Raw genomic sequence first — 16,870 nt, forward strand, 5'->3', positions numbered from 1 at the left:
ATAGTTAGATGACTTTTCCTGCTTTGCTTTCCCAATTCGCAGGCGGCACATAGATGATCCTTGTCATATTTCAAGAGGGGAAGACCTCTTACATGATCACCAAGAACTATCTTGTTGATGTCTTTGAAATTGAGGTGCGAAAGTCTTCTATGCCACAACCAACTATCGTCTATAGCAGCTTTAGAATGTAGACATATAGAAGGCTTACCTCATATTGGATTGATGCTCAATGGATGCATCCCGCCTTTTCATTTTGATTTAAGTAGCACTGTTTTCATCTTCTTTTCGATAATTTTAGATCCTTCATCACCAAACGGAACCTTTGATCTTGTACCAACGACCAACTGTGAAACACTTATTAAGTTGTGTTGCAGTGCCTCAACGTATGCCACTTTGTGAATAGATAATTCGCCATTAGTTATCATGTCGTAGCCTTTGATTTCCCCAAGTGCATTATTACCAAACTTTACTAGACCACCATTCTTCAGTTCCCTATATTCTCTCAGCTCCTCCTTTCTTCTTGTCATGTGACGCGAACAACCATTGTCGATATACCATTCTGTATCAAACTGTTTGTCACAAATAACCTGAAAAAATTAAGCAGATTTAGGAACCCAAAGGTGTTTGGGTTCTTGTGAGCCTTTTACAGTAACTGGATAAGCAATAGAGATATCAATCAAGCAAGTTCATTTTATTAAGGTTGTTTGATCATTCTTCTTTATTGTAAAAACCTTAATATGATCATCTTTCAAGTTAGTTTGTTTTTGTTTTTGTTTGATTCTTATTTGATTTAAAACAAACTTTCGCTCTTCCTCCTTAGATGTGAAAGGAATGTGAGACCCTGAAGCGACCTTTGCCTTCCCTTTTCATGTCGTGAGAATTTGGAAGAGTGCAAAACTCCTGGTTTAGAAACGAAGGGGGTTTTAGGAGATGAATTGTGATTTAAATGAGAGGTGGGTTTTGGGACTGTGGATCTACGATAAACTTTATGCTTCAGATTCTGAGTGTTATGAGACTTATGAGGTGAGACACCTTTCAGATTCGCTTGTGAAGAGTCTTTTTGGCTTTTGGAATTAGCAGTTTATACACAGTTTGTCTGAGGGTTGGAACGCTTTCCATGATGAACATAGTTAGAATTCCTTGACTTCAAAAATTTCTTTCGCTCCTGCAAAATTTTCTTGTATCTGGCATTTCATTGATGTTTTTGTGCTGCGAACTGTTCAGCAGATTTGTGAACATTTGCTTTTTCCCTTATCTTTCGCACAAGAGTGTTTGCCTGAACTGAGGAATTATCAGTGGCATTATCCTTTGTTCCGCCGAAACTTCCCTTTTCGGAGGTGGCATTAACCTTATTTAAAGGTTCAGCTACATACCTTCCTTTAACTCTCCAGGAAGTCTTTTCAAAAAGACATATGGTTTTGCCTGCATTGTCAATCGGGACAAACCAAAAGTACTCATCACACCGATCAGCATTATCAGTTTCAACTAAGTGTGTTAGTTCAACTATTTGACATTTAGTTACACCGTTAACTGCGAAAACTTGGTTAGGTGTCGGTTGGACCTTTGGAAATCCAGTCGCATTTTCCTTTGGAAATTTTGGACTAATTTGAGAAAGATGTGCCAATTCAACTGAATTTTCTGAAATAAGAACTTTCGCTTTTTCATGTTCGCTTTTAAGAAATTGCGAACAGTCAACCTCACCCTCTACAAATATTTCACTCATCTCACTGTCCTCATCGAATTCAGAAATATTTTCAATATTTAATTTATTGACTGAACTCAATTTGAACTTCTTGAATCAAATTTATGTACAATTTCGGTTTTGATCTTTAACCGATCATTTTCATCAAGTAACTGTCTAAGCATGTCCTTGTGGTTTTTGGACTGAATATATGATTCAATTTTGTCAAGACTAATTTTATAAGCCTCTGAGGTTTCATCTGATGACAAGATAGATTTACATTGAAAACAATCAGCATCAATTTCATCTTCTTTTAATTCCAAAAAGGGCAAGATCATTTTATGAATTTTCTTACCAATTTCACAATCCAAATGTAATTGAGTAATATTAAAGTAAAGCCTCTTAGCAATTAAAAAATGTTACGTTGTTTCAAAAGCTTTAAATTGTCTCTTTGTAAATAAATAGACTCATCCCTAGACCTAGAAAGCTCAGACTCTATCTTCTCGATCCACATCCTTCGCTCCTCACTTTTTGATGACACCCTTCTAATTTGATCGTTTAAGTTAGCATTTGATAGGTGTGTTTGTTTTTATAACTTATACTTGAAAAGGTGAATTTTAAGTCGTTTAATTCAGCTTCATAATTAGATACAGGAACATTAAGAGATTCAAGAATGGAATGTACCTTATTAATCAGCTGATCACATTCGCTGATTTGTGCAAGAATTGGATTCGCAGCGAAGCAATTGTCATCTCTTTTTCCATTCGATTATTCTTTTCCTTCATCTGTAGCATACCCTCGCATTTGTGACATGCCATTTGTCACCACAAAGCATTTCCATCCGTATGTGAATCCCCTTCATTTACCACTAAGCTTTTTTCCATGAGTGGGTTTTCTAACTCCTTCATCCTCTGAATCAGTGGACCACACTTCCACTCCACCAAACTCATCTTCATCATTCTTTCCCTGCACAACCAAAGCAAGCATAGTGTTATCATCTTTTTTTTTTCTTGATTTCTTCAAGCTTGCGAAGATGGTACGCCTCATCATCCTCTCCATCCTTCTTTTCGTTCATTCTCCTCAACATGCATTCTTTTGCCAAATGGTTCTTATCGTGACAATAGTTACAATCATAGCCCGAATCAACTACAAGATTTTTCTCTTTCTTATCTTCTTCTTTCTGGAAGCTATTCACCTTATCCTCTTTCACTATGTCTGAAATGTAGCTTCCCTACCAATTTCGGTTTTTAGAGGGAAACTTTTTTTTTTTTTGCGAATCTCCTAGGATTTGACACCATTAGAGAGAACTCTTCATTTGTGAGTTCATAGTTAGAAAGATTAGACTCAGATTCATCCTCAGTCACTTGCTTCCCCTTTGCAACTAGAGCCAACAAACGCATGCTAGACACAAATTTCGTTTCTTTAGTCACTTCACTTTCATGTGACTTCAAGATACCTACCAGCTTTGCCAATGTATAATTTCTTAATTGCTCGTGAGCTTTCACCGTAGAAACCAACGCCATCCATTCAGACCTCAATCCATTCATGAATGTCACCTTCTGCTTGATGATTTCTCTTCCAATCTCATGCTTCATCATCCCGCTCAGTAGATGATTGTAGCGATTAAACGTTTGACTCTAATTTTCATCAGCCTTTTGTGCGAAAGCACCAAATTCAGATAACAAGAGCGTTTGAGTAGAAGATTCCAGACCTGCGCCTATTGAATAAAGATCTTTAAGTCTATCCCATATAACTTTGGTAGTATCAAAGGAACTCACAAGGCGAAAGGTATCAGCTTGCACTACTAGAAAAAAGGCCTTTTACAACGCGCAAAACACGACGCTCTTTGATTTATGTTACGCATTAGAGAGCGACATTAAAAAAGTGTCATCTCTTCAAAAATTTTAAGGATTTAGGCCGCGCATTACTGAGTGCCCTTAAATTAGTGTCTCATGTAAAAATATTTAAAACACGGAGGGCACCTATAATAAAAAGGGCATCCTCTACAAATGTCGCTTTATAATTTTAATAAACACGCGTTTCTGGGACTCAAGGGGGAAACTAAATCCCCCAAAATTTTGAACACCCGCTTCCTCTTCCTCTCTACTCTCTACACCCGCCAAATCGACTTCATTCTCTCCCTTCTTTCTCTCTGCAAACCCCTTCTTCTCCGATCGACTTTCACTTCCTTCTATGTGCAAACCCTAATAAAAGATAACACATTTGAAATAGTAATATCTTCTATGTGCAAACCCTAATCGACTTTCACTTCCTTCTATATGCAAACCCTAATCAAACATAACCCCTGCTACTCTCTGTAAAGCCTAGCAGCCGCCACCACTAGAAACATGGAAAATCCCCCAACATTTTGAAGTACCCTGCTCACTCCTCTTCACCTCTACCCTACTCCATCTACAATGACTCCCCACGTTTACAAACCCTAGTCTAGTTGCGCTTCTAGCCTTGGTCCTATTTCTTCATCCATTCAGCAAATTAGGGGAACACGACTTCTCATTCATCCCTCAACTTCATCTTTTCAATCAAGAAAAAAGGATTCTGGTTTTTTTCGTGCATCTCCATCATCTTGGTGGCGATAAACTCTCTAAGGTTTGTTAATAGTAACCCATTCCCGATTTTTTCTCCCAAATATGGTAAAGTTGTTCATTTAATTGAAGTTTCCTTTCTTCAACAAAAATTGTGTTTAACTACGGCCGACAACTACGATCTCCTATTTCTCCCCGGAATGGGAGGTGTTACTATGCTATGAAAAGGACGCTTCTACCATCTCCTATTTCTTCAACAAAAAAGTTTATGATGGCAGAGTCGACAACTACGGCCGCCACGACTACTACTGTGAGTATGTTTTTTCTGATTTTTCATTATATTGATTAAATTTCAGTTTAAAATTTGTGTTTAACTACTTGATCTTTGTCTTTAAAATGTTGAGAGTGATGAATCTGTTTGGTTTTATTTTTGAACAGAAGAACTTTATTTCTTCATCCCCTGTAGATCATCTCGAAAATCTCTACCCCTCTCTTAATGTTATTTAGTTGAACCTCAGTTTGATGTTTTATTTTATATTTTACAATGAATCGATGCTTAAAGTATGTGATTTTGGCATTTGTTTTCGATGGTTATAAATGTACAATTAAAGTAAATGGGTCAGAAAAAAGAGAGCATATATGCACTCCAAGTGATCGACAAAATGCTTGAAAGAGCAATCTTCTACATATGAAAACAATGTGTACCTGAATTAGATGCCAGATCTTGTTCATGGTAACTGAGTTACCACTAGAAGAATCCAGACCAAGATTGTGATCATATGCATTCTTAAAAGCAGTAGCTGACTGAAAAATGGAACAAAATACACATTAATAAATAAATCGAGTAACAAAAGTATGATAAGTTGATGGACTTACTTTATATTCTAAACTACGTTTTCTTGCATCATTGAGTTTTCTCACAACCTGGACATATGTTGCAGCCTTTTTATCAACTATTGCCAAAAGCTCCATGTTAGAAGGACCAGATGAAATGTGAGGACTAGAAAATAGAGATAATATTGGCCCTGATCGGTTAGCCCCAATGCTTGAATCAGTTACATTGGTCCTTGCTAAACTGGAGATGCGGCTCAAGCTGTGAAGAAAGTCCCTTTTTTCCTTTTGCCAGTCATCCTGACAGATAGAAAAAAAATAGGTAATTTAGTATTAAACAGGCGGTAAAAGGGTAATTTAGTAGATATCAGAATACAGAATTGAAGTGTAACTTTGACTTTGTGTAGAAACTAACCTCTAACACTGTCATCATGTAGTCACTAAAGTTTCTGAGATTATCTTTCTGGGCTTCCTGAACAGCAGAAACCATTGCCATTTCACGAACCTGAGATTATGAAAATGTAACATAAAGAGCATGAATGTATAACCATGTGAGCCTCCTGCAAATGGGCTAGGTTAGAGTCCTTTTTTCTATTAAAAATGATTGAACATTTAATCTTTTTTATTTTATTTATATATTTTGGTATTTAGGGCCTCCAAATGGGGAAAGCAACTTTGAAGAAGTAGTGGAGTTTGATCCAATTAAGCATCATAATTTCTTCTGTCCTTGGGTTAATGGAAATGTTGTTGCAGCAGGGGTTGAGGTGTTGCTGCAGCTTCTTTCTTACCCTTCTTGAAGTTTGTCTTCAATAGCCGTGCATCCAATTAAAGTAAGATCATTTTCTATTAATTATGCCACTTGTTTTTTTTTTTTTTTTTGGAGTTTCACATGTTTTTAAATATAAATATAAATATTTTTTTGTTTGTAAATTTTGAAGGAGTTTCACATGTTTTTTTTGGGGTTAGTTCAATGCTTTGTTTTATGACCTAATTTAAAAAGCTTAACCGAACCGAAGCTTATCTGATTATTTATTTAGAGGTTTTCTCAGTCTCCATTACACTCCAATAATTTGTATTCTTAGATATAAAGTTCTCGAACTTTTTTGTTATAATATATTGCGAAATTCAACAAATATCTTCCTCATGCTTTCATGGACTTTGACTTCAAGAAGACACCATTTCTTTCATTGCTATTTTTATTGCTTTATGAAACCAAAAAAACATAAAACGTGAAAAATAAATCCAAAAAAATGACCTCTAATCTGTTAATCTTTATCATGCAACAGTGCTTCGGTGGATTTTCTACCTGAACCACAGACATGGGAGGGTTCTGTTGCATGCATTAGCGAAACCACTGCTTCAGCTGCTAGACAATTAGGCTTAACAAGTGTATATCGCCCATCTACCCCTGGTCTTCACGGGTAATATATATATATATATATATATATATATATATATATATATATATATATGTATATATATTTATTTATTTATATTTATTATTTTATAGTATTAATATAAAATTGGCTATGGAAATTTTACATATACATGAACATAGACAAATTTTGCAATTATTCAAATAACTGTAACCTGATTTTTATTTCACCACAGGTTGGCGAGCTAGCGGGAATAGCTCTGGGGGCAACTGTCATGCTTAATATTCTTATAGATGGGTACGTATAAATTGAACCTTCTTAATATTCTGATAACTGGGTATGTTGATAGAAGTTTTTTTTTTTTTTTAAAAAAAAAAAAAAGGGGGTAACCTCTTTGTTTACATTTTTCCCTTTGTTGAAATGATATAGGCCACTGACAGGAGCATCAATGAACTCAGCAAGAACCTTGGGACCAGCAATAGCTGCAAATAACTACAAAGGCATATGGATCTACCTTACAGCTCCCATCCTTGGCGCACTAGCTGGTGCAGGTATTTACACAGCAGTGAAACTGCCTGAGGAAGATGATGTATAGCATTTATGTGACCATAATGCCCTGAGGAAGTTTTCTAAGATGTTTTAACCTCTCAAATGTGTATGAATCTGCTGACCGGTTATGATGGTTCCAAGTTATGGTGGTGATATCATAGAGAAGTGGGGAAATAGATGATTCTTTCATTGCTGACCTGGTGGTTGGTCTTGCCTCTTGTCAAATCAAAGCAGGCTCTCCTTCTCGTGGAGAGCGCTTAGCCAAGTACAATCAGGTAAAAACTGAACAAAACTTAAATTTGTTTACCAATTAATGAAAATCTAGATATTTCTTGAGATAAACAAATGAATGCAACAGATAGCAATGTGCTTTCTTTGAAAAATATATACCATTTATAACATATTTTATCCAAATAGAAAGGATATGTAGAAGATTTTTAAATTATAATGTCATAATAAGAAAAGCAAATGGAAAGCAAAATTTTATTCTTTATTAAGTTTAATGCCCGTGTCCAAGAGTGATCATATTTGATTAACAAACTTCTGACGGGAGTGTGAAGGTGGCAGTTGAGCTATAATCACGACCAGGCTCGAGTTGTGGTTGTCGATCGATTTCAGGTGATGTACTTCAGATACTTTTCCTACATATGGACCCAATATTATCCCTCCCCGGACTTAAAATGCTTTCAGTTAAGTTTCTAATTATCTACACATATAATCAGCATAAAGAATCTCTTATATTTTATGTAAGTTTAATTAAAATAAATAGTCCCTTTTTTTTTTTCAGGATACTAGGAGAGATTCTACTTCAATCTAGGTGACACTGGCTTCAAGGTCCGTTTTTTATACAATCATACCCATGTTTCATATTAAATTGGCACTTTGACTTTTCAATGTAAGGGTAAGATAGTCATTTAGTCCTTTGATAATTTATATTTTATTGTGCAGGTGTTCCAAACCAAGTTTGCTAAGATAAGCATGGGTACGAATTTCTCAATCCTTTTACCTAATTGCTCTCCTCCCAACACGTTAAAATTAATGAATGTTTTGATTTTTTTTGGCACTAACACTTGGATGATGCTTACTTTGACTTGCTGTTGGAGAGGGTAGTGGAGTGGGCTTGCTGAGTGCTGATTGTGTGTTTGATGGATGAATTGGTCCTGATTTGTGGCTGGATACTAAAGGTGATGAATGCCACAAATTATTCTCATTATTGTTTTTTTTTTTAATTTTAGTTTTGCGAGAACATATGTATTTAGCTTTCAAGGAGATGACTGCCTCATCTGTGGTGGGTCACGCTCCATATTACTGCTTGCAGCAGAAGCAGAAAACGGTGCTGATTTGATTCTTTCTACTTAGTATTTCTTACTGGTTTTGAACAAGCCTCTCATCTCACATTTGAGTTTATAGGAATCAACAATCACTATGAAACTTCTAGTGTTTAGATTTCTTACTGGTTGTGAACATTTGTTTCTTCCCTTTTTACCCTTCACTTGCAGGTTGATGATTTGTCAAGAATGTTCATACTATTTTCCAAAAATACCCCATGGATTGGATCCTGTCTCTAGTATGTTTAAAAAGGTTTGTGATTTAGAAGCTTTGGAGGAAACGAGACTCAAGCAAAAGTAAACACATAGAGAGTTGTTGGAACATAGTAAGCTAGATAATGCAATTGTATATAAATGAGTTCATTTTATTATAACATTTACTCACTATTGGAATAATTATTTGTATTTGACATATTAGTGAAATGAATTATCTTTGTTATTTATGGTATTTTATTTTGTATTATGAGATTTTTAATGTATTATTTAATTTGAAAATTAGTAAATCTATAAATAATATTTTTTTAAACATTTAAGATTATGATACGCAAAAATGTGTGTTATCTTCATTTATGACATGGCCTTTCTTGACAGGGGCTTTCTTGATACGCATTGCGTGTCATTAACACGCGCGTCGTAAGGTTATGACACGCGAATGCGTGTCGTCTTCCTTTATGACAGGGTCTTCCTTGATACGCATTGCGCGTCGTAAATGCATGTCGTAAATGAGCGTCGTAAATGTGCGTCGTCTATAGACGACGCGCAAAAGCGCGTCATCTCTCTTTATGACAGGGCCTTCCTTGACGCGCATTTGTGCGTCGTCTGAGCCTTTTACGAAGCGCAATGAGCTTCGTAAAAGGCTGTTTTTCTAGTAGTGTTGCAATGCAAATATGATGATTCTTATTCTGTTGATGTTACTCTGCAGCTTGTCTCACTCATCTTGAGGAACTTCTTTGACATCAAGAAGAAGTCGATTGAGATCCATCTGAGTTTTAATCACCCTTCTTGTTCCAGAATGGACAAAGGCTCCAATAGTCCTAGCTTTCCAGATCAAGTAACCATTATCTTCCAAACCTAGAAGATAATCTTCAAAGTGAAGTGCCTTGACTTCATAATTGCTGTGAAAGAGAATGGGCATCCTTGTTGTTGACCCAATGCTACTGATCAAATTGATTTGAGAATCGCCGCGCCTTCGAAACCTGTTTCTGAATCAGACGTGTAAAAACTTAGGGTAATATTGAGATCCTAATAACAACATCAAGAACACAGAGATGACGACGGAAAAAGATCTAATATTAGTGGAAACCTTAATAGCTTCTTTTAACAGAAGAGATGCATATAAATTACACAGTCTCCTGCTCTGATACCAATTGTAAAGAATAAAATTTAAAAGATCAATAAAATTCAAACAGGTAAATCAAGAACACATGAATAATCAAACAAATGTTGAATGATTAAAAGTCACACCTTAGTAGAACTCGATAAAGAATTTCCACTGTAGAGGCATGCTAGGGTTTACACAGTTTTCAAAGATAAAAACGTTAATGTCCACAGTGCATGCATGCACTATAAATAATTAAACGCCAATAAATGAGACTAGTGGATAGGCCCAATACCGTATATAACATGGACTAACTATTATAAGCCCAATAACGCAACATCTAACACCCAACAAGACCGAAGTTTGGAATACATATCATAACAACAAACACATAACACATAAGCATATAACATATAAACATAATAGACTTACTCGGGCTTGCCCCGACATCGGACCGAAGTCCGGTACACATAACATATAAGCTAATTCTTCATCGCGCTCGCCCCAGAATACATAACACATAACATGCATGAATCACAAAGACATCAAGCATATATACACTTCTCGGGACTGCCCCAACATCAGACTGAAGTCCAGAACATATAAGCTGCATCGAGCTAACCCCGGCATCGGGCCTAAGCCCGACGTATACTAACATACACAAACGGGCCAACATTGGTTCCTTCAACCCATTCCTACTAGAGGAAAACTCACCTCGTAAGGCTGACTACTGAAAATCGAGTGTAGAATCTCTGACTACTGCTCCGACGACTCCCCGACTATCAACTACATAATACACTTAATCAAAATATGATAATCCTTGACCATTTTACTCATGGTCAAATTCAACATCCACGTCAAATTCAAAGTCAAAGTCAATCAACTCTCATTCAACCCCAACTCATCGAGTTATCTCCCAAATCGTCGAGTTCATGCATTACTTAGCCTCAGAGTCAACTAAATCAACTTATCGAGTCCCTTCCCAGACTCATCGGGATCTTCTTTTCACAACATCGGGACATATCGACTCTAACTCGTTGAGTCCCTCCTTGGACTCGTTGAGTTCTTCAGCTTCTGAGTCCTAATCTTGTCTAACTAACTAAGTCATCTCCTAAACTCAATGGTTTCACTCACAACCAGAAAAGGGGTTAGGGTTCATTACCCAACCCACCAAGTCCAAGAAAAACTCGTTGAGTCCTCCATGTGACATATCTATTTAGTCGATTCTAATCCATTCCAATACTTCTAACTCATAGATATGGACTCCTTAGACTAGCATTACACGTAAAGTTGCTAACTTTATGTGCATGGATGGTGCTATGAAGCTAAAACACCCAATACAAGCCAAAATGAACGTCTAAGTCATAAAATGGAGTCGTGGTTGATTAAAGGTGGCAACTTTGAGCTTCTAAAGCTCAAGAGTGTCTAGATCTAAAGTTCTTTCATCTCCAAGAGTTCAAATCTCGGAATGACCTTGGAAATGGCCCAAAAATGACAACATACTATTGGATTAGTGTCTAAGTCCATAACTATTTTGGTATGTACTTGACCCGATGGTGCATGGTCCTTTTGGGTTGCCTTCACCAAAGCAACTTGATTGGAGAAATGAATAAAGAGAAAGAGGATAATATGATTTATTAATATGTTATAAGAATAATATATTAAAGGAGAAATCATATTTGTTTAATTATTATTGGTCAATAATTAATTAAGAAATAATTTTGTGATCAAGTGTAATTAATTAAACTAGAGGGGCTGAATTGTAATTATGTGATAGTTACAATATAAGGTAAGGATTATCTTATATAGATGGTGAACGAATTAGAGGTGTAAATCCCTTAGAATTCGAGTATGATAAGGATTCAAGGATTATCTTATTGGTTGCTTAATGGATAATCAACTAGATAAGGATAATGACTGAAACCCTATCTCTACACCTATAAAAACACCCCTAGGGTCATGAATTCGTAAATCCCTTCCCAAGAGGTCCTAGATACGAATTTTAACCTCTCACCTCTCTCTTTATACCTTCTCCACTTGCTTATGGTGTTTGTAAGCCATTAGAGGAGTGACACTTGTGACTCTAGGCATTCCAAAGCTAATTCAAGGAGGAATTGGGATTGTTATTGCTACATAACAATCAAGGTATGTTCTTAAACCTAATTACATATTAATATGATTACTTGAATGCTAGAATTAGGGTTTATAGTCTTGGATTCAAAGCATGTACAATAGAGAAACCTAGATCCAAGCATTAGGGTTTGTATGAGCACATAGGATGTCTTATGACCAAAACCCATCAGTGGTATCAGAGCCTAGCTTGGTTTCAATTGTATTGATGCATTGTATAACTGGAAAATCGTTTTTTGGGCTTTATGGATGAGGAACTCGGCGAGTACCACAGTGTACTCGGCGAGTAGACCTCAACTCGGCGAGTACAGTGTGGTACTCGGCGAGTTCGAGCGTCAGATAATGCTCATCTCGAGATTTCTTGCTGTTTTTGCATTTGGATAGTTACCTTATCATGTTAGATCAATATAAATCCGATTTTATGATATATATGACTATATTCTTGATCTAATTAAAGATAATTATCAATTAATAAGATAATTGTTTCCTTATAAGATAATTGATTAATTATTTTGAGTAAATTGATAAATTGTTTTGCAAGAAATCATTAAACAAATCAAATATGGATAATTATGTGATTAAATGTTAATTTAAAATCATTTGTTATTTGATCCTTGTTGTTATGAAAGGTTTCATATTTTCCCCTTTAGGTTTTATAGTTTAAATTTGAACCTAAAAGTTTTGGAGTTTTAAAATTTAAATAGTTAAAACCCTAATGTTTTGAAAAAGGTTACTTGCCCTCAAGTTTTGGAATTTAAAAGTTGATTAAAGGTTTAATTAGAAATGTTAAATTCTAAAACCCTAGTAATGTTTTGAAAAGTTCAAATCACACCCTTATGGTTTTATTAATTAATTAAGGAGTATAGTTAAAAGAGGTTTAATAAATCCATAAAAGTTTAGGTTAACCTTTTAATTGGATTAAAAGTGTAATTGTTAAAGTTAACCATATAGTATTTTAAAAGTATAAAATACACCCTATACTAAAAGTCTAACATTATATATATGTATGAGTAAAAGTCAGTCTTACCGTTAGTAGGCCTCATTCACGAAGCTGGTCTTTAAGGGGTGTTTAAGGAAATTGCCTATAAAATGGCGATTGAATGGGTATCCACTCTTACCCACCGCACTCTTGACTAGTGGAGGGTCGTTAGCCGAACGGGTAGGATAGGACGAAACCTTCCATTATAAGTATAATGAAATACAAAGTAACTAAATGTTTTTCAAATTCCCAATCTTAGTTACTTAGGCAAAAGTGAATTGATGCAATTCCATGAAATTACACTTTGTGCCCTTGCGAAGATGTTAGTGGAGCGTGTGTGGTTTACCGGCACACTAAATGGTTCTAAGCAAAGGTACCAAAGGGTGACTCAATGTTTGTCATAGTTCGGTGGAGCGTGTGTTGTTTACCGGCACATCGAATAGGTGATTGTAACATGTGAGGGCACCATGTAGTTTGCATGGTTATTCACACCCGCTTTGTGATCCTCGGCATCCCAGTCACAAACAAGAGGGGCATATCGAGATTTAAACATGCCATTGAAATGTTCAATGAATCTCAAAGGATCTAGGAGTTTTCATAGGTTTAAAACTTAAATTTCTTTTTCGTTTTTCATGGTGGAAATTAGTGAATCGTCATTCACTTACCTTCAAATGTTCTACAATTTGGGTTACGGCATCCCTCTCCCGAGTTGTAGGATATTGTGTTGGGTCCTAGCCTTGGAATTTCATTTGGGTGATTTACCAAGGACTTAATCAATCAACTAACTTGAATTCGTTTTTCTCCCGAAGTCAAAGTTCGACAACTACGGTCTTCTCAAATCCCGTGGAACAAGCATTCCACATGAAGATGATATTCCACGATTCGATCGAGGAACAAGAAATCATGCTTCACTTCCTCCTCCTCCTCCAATTATTCTCCCTAACCCACAAGATTGTAAAATTGAAAAGTTCAATATCACTCAAGCCCTTTTGGCAAGTAAACATAAAGAGGGCAAGTCGGTGTGTGCACACGTCTTAGGGATGAAGTCACACATTGATAGATTAAGAATGATGGGATCCGTTGTCGGTGAAGCGATGGCTATTGATTGGGTTCTTCAGTCATTTCCTAACTCATATAGTGAGTTCGTAAGAGAGTACTATATGATGAAACGCGATGTGACCCTTATAGATCTCACCTATATGCTTATTGCTACTGAATCAGCAATGGTTTGGCGCAATAGAAAAGCAAAGTTGATTGGTGAATCTGCCTTCAAGACCTCTATGGATATAGACAATGGCAATGGAAGACATGCAATGATCGAAAAGTTTGATCATAAGTTAAAGGCGATGTCTGAAGTAGTTCCATGTGTTGTTCCAAAAGAATCAATTTGCTTTTATTGCCAAGAGAAGGGGCATTGGAGACGAAGTTTCCCTATTTACCTAAGAGATCTAAGAGATGAGAGACTCAAAAGTATGACTACGCTTTAGGTAAGAATCCACTATCTAACTCCATTAAGTTCCTATTCATTGATTCTTAATACATGATGTGATAAGATTGCATTTGAATGTTTTGAAGGATCGGTAAAAAGAAAGGAAGCTTGATAAGAGAGCAAGATGAATCTAATCACAAGAGATGGATCTTGATTACATGGACTTGAAGATTGAATTTTGAGCTTAGATAGTTATGGTAGAGTTGTTAGAAATTTTATTTTTACATAGTTTTCAATAGATTTTGCATTGTAAGGACAAATGATTTTCCGCTGCTTTTATAAATAAAATAAATTTTGTTTGACTTATTTATTTGTTTACTTCCTTGCAATGAAATCGTTATGAAAAATTGATGTTTGCATATTTCTACAACGAATGGATATGATTCTTAGTTATGTTATTTATGGAAATGTCAAGAATTTACCAAATAGGGAGAGTTTCTCATCGCCCATGTTTCAATTGGACAGAAACTTGGAATCACGAAACTTGGTTGCACGATGAATGAGAAATTTCGTATTTGGAAATTGGACTAATTCATTGACAAAGTGTCAAGTGAAGGACTAGGAGATCGAGTACACAAAGTTGTGTGTTGATCAAGTTCACCATAAGAGTAACAAAGATATTCGTCATGATTTACTAAAGGCTTAGTAAATATGATTACACTTACAAGTTTAAGTGTAATTTTGAATTGATTAAAGGGTTTAGATCAATAGCAAAACGAATAAGAAGAATCAAGTAGGCAGAAAGATAAGAGTTTCTCCATTCTAAGAAGAAGGGAGAGTAGCTTTTATGCTTTATGATAGGTCTTAATGATTAAGAACCATATCTCAATTGATCCTCTAATGAGTCTTGGTACAATTGTATGTCCAAGAAGAGGAATCAAAGATTGAAGAAATGGTCAAATCAAGAAGTCAATCATACTTCATTCCAAAACAAGTCTTAAAGTCAAGATTGTGACATTGAGTGAATAGTATTAAGAAGGTTTATAACATTCATCAATTGTGGAAAGTTGTGATGTCTTGGATAAGACAAAGACCAACTAAGACCAAAATTATGAAGTGTTTTGTTTTGATATAAGCTACACTAACTCTTGAATATTTGTTTATCAAAAAATGTTTTGATAAGAGAATCGTATATGTCAAGGAGTCAGTGGGAGTCTTAATAGTTTTGAAAAGTTTCAAGAATAAATAAGCCTTATCGATTATCACTAGGACACGAGTTGAGGTTTACAACCTATCGTGAAGACATTATTTTGTTTCTGTGCCAATCCAATCGAATTAATTATGCATGTGAGTCCTATGAGTTCTCATTTGAATGCATAAAAGGAAAGGACCTTGATCAATGGAAAGTACATTGATAGGAAAAGGTGAGCTGCTTAACTACTTGGAAGACGTGGTGGGCAGCTGTGCTACCATAAGGCAAGAAATCAAGATTAAGGAAGTTCGATCCATATGAGTTTGAATTTGTCGTAAACTTTGGTTTTAACAAATTCACATGGATAGGAACACATACACCGTTTAAATCTAAGTGTCATAATATTTCCTCCTTCATGAAAATGATTGTGAGAAAATGCTTTCACTAAGAAAGATTTTAAAAGATAGTGATTGTAAAATTGCATTCTCGAATTCGATCATGGTTACGACATCCCTTTCCATAATTTGAATTGTGAGGTTTGGCAATTAGTCTTAATTGTTTAAGACACACATATGAACTATCTAAGGCAAAAGTGTATAAGTTCAAGAAGTCTTGATAAAAGATTATCAAAGCACTAAGTATTAGAAACATGAACTTAAGAAATTCAATAAGTATTGTTTTTCTGAAAGTTAAGATGTTTATGAATACATGTTGAAGCTAGTGGGAGCATAAGTGTTATGTTTTATAATAATCATCATGATAGTGGGAGCATAAATGTTATGATTGTATGATTATTAAGACACGTATTGCAAAGTTCGTAATATTAATTATAGAAAACAAGAGTTAAACCTTGCAAAGTAGTAAGTGTTATAAAGTTATTTTGCTATAATTAAGGGAGAGAATATTATGCTTCATTTCAAATCTAAAGGATTAGGTTGTGGAATGTTAATAAATTTAGTCAAGGGTACATAGTGTGTTCTTAAAATTTCGATTATGATTACGGCATTCCTCTTCATAATTCGAATTTTTGACAACATAGAAAATAAAACATTGTGCGTCGTGTCCCATACCCTTAGGGTATAGGATGGATTGCAAATGCTTTAATGTTTGACCATTCTAAAATTTCCCAAATGTCTAGTGCATTTAGAGGGAAAAGGGACTAGAATCGGTTTTGACTAAAATAATTAGACAACTATCAAAGGACAATCCAAAGTTCGACGAGGATTGGTTGCTTGTGAGTAGTTGGAAGTACGGTATTGGAAATTATGGAAATGTTTCCATAATAGATGGACAATATCGACATCATTACGAATAGATAAGATTCTATTAAAGAAATTAGTTGTCATATGGAAAATATGGAAGCGTGTCCATATTGGGAAGTAAATATTGAAAATCTATGTCTAGATTAGAAACTTTTATGCAAAAGGATGTTCAAAGGAATGTACTTTGAGTGAGAGACATCATATCTAAGGAATTGTCTTGTAACAATCTCCGATAGAGGAATTACAAAAGGA

The 16,870-nt window shown here is 35.4% G+C and overlaps 1 protein-coding gene and 1 long non-coding RNA gene across 2 annotated transcripts; one reads left to right on the forward strand and one right to left on the reverse strand.

Annotated features, from left to right (window-relative positions):
• Window positions 1-248: 248 nt before the first annotated feature.
• On the reverse strand, window positions 249-3,276 carry LOC145039933 (uncharacterized). The gene is made up of 5 exons (XM_078987927.1): window positions 2,977-3,276; window positions 2,724-2,912; window positions 2,548-2,647; window positions 1,277-1,773; window positions 249-587 (listed from the first exon to the last, which is right to left on the reverse strand). The coding sequence occupies exons 1-5, from the start codon at window positions 3,274-3,276 to the stop codon at window positions 249-251; spliced, it is 1,425 nt and encodes a 474-aa protein (XP_078844053.1).
• Window positions 3,277-7,773: 4,497 nt separating this feature from the next.
• LOC145038701 (uncharacterized) lies at window positions 7,774-8,634 on the forward strand. The gene is made up of 4 exons (XR_013679503.1): window positions 7,774-7,814; window positions 7,929-7,962; window positions 8,091-8,164; window positions 8,480-8,634. It is a non-coding gene; the product is annotated as an uncharacterized LOC145038701 (long non-coding RNA).
• Window positions 8,635-16,870: the final 8,236 nt, after the last annotated feature.

Source organism: Lactuca saligna, chromosome 4, assembly GCF_052625555.1.
Source record: "Lactuca saligna cultivar CGN05327 chromosome 4, ASM5262555v1, whole genome shotgun sequence".
NCBI lineage: Eukaryota > Viridiplantae > Streptophyta > Magnoliopsida > Asterales > Asteraceae > Lactuca > Lactuca saligna.

What these genes read in the sequence shown, in the direction of transcription:
- LOC145039933 (XM_078987927.1), bottom strand. Translation starts at nt 3,276, where the DNA reads ATGAAGCATGAGATTGGAAGAGAAATCATCAAGCAGAAGGTGACATTC. An exon ending in ATGAAGAGTTCTCTCTAATG is followed by an intron (nt 2,913 to 2,976) that starts GTGTCAAATCCT and finishes CGAAATTGGTAG; the next exon opens with GGAAGCTACATTTCAGACAT. An exon ending in CTGATAATTCCTCAGTTCAG is followed by an intron (nt 588 to 1,276) that starts GCAAACACTCTT and finishes TAATTTTTTCAG; the next exon opens with GTTATTTGTGACAAACAGTT.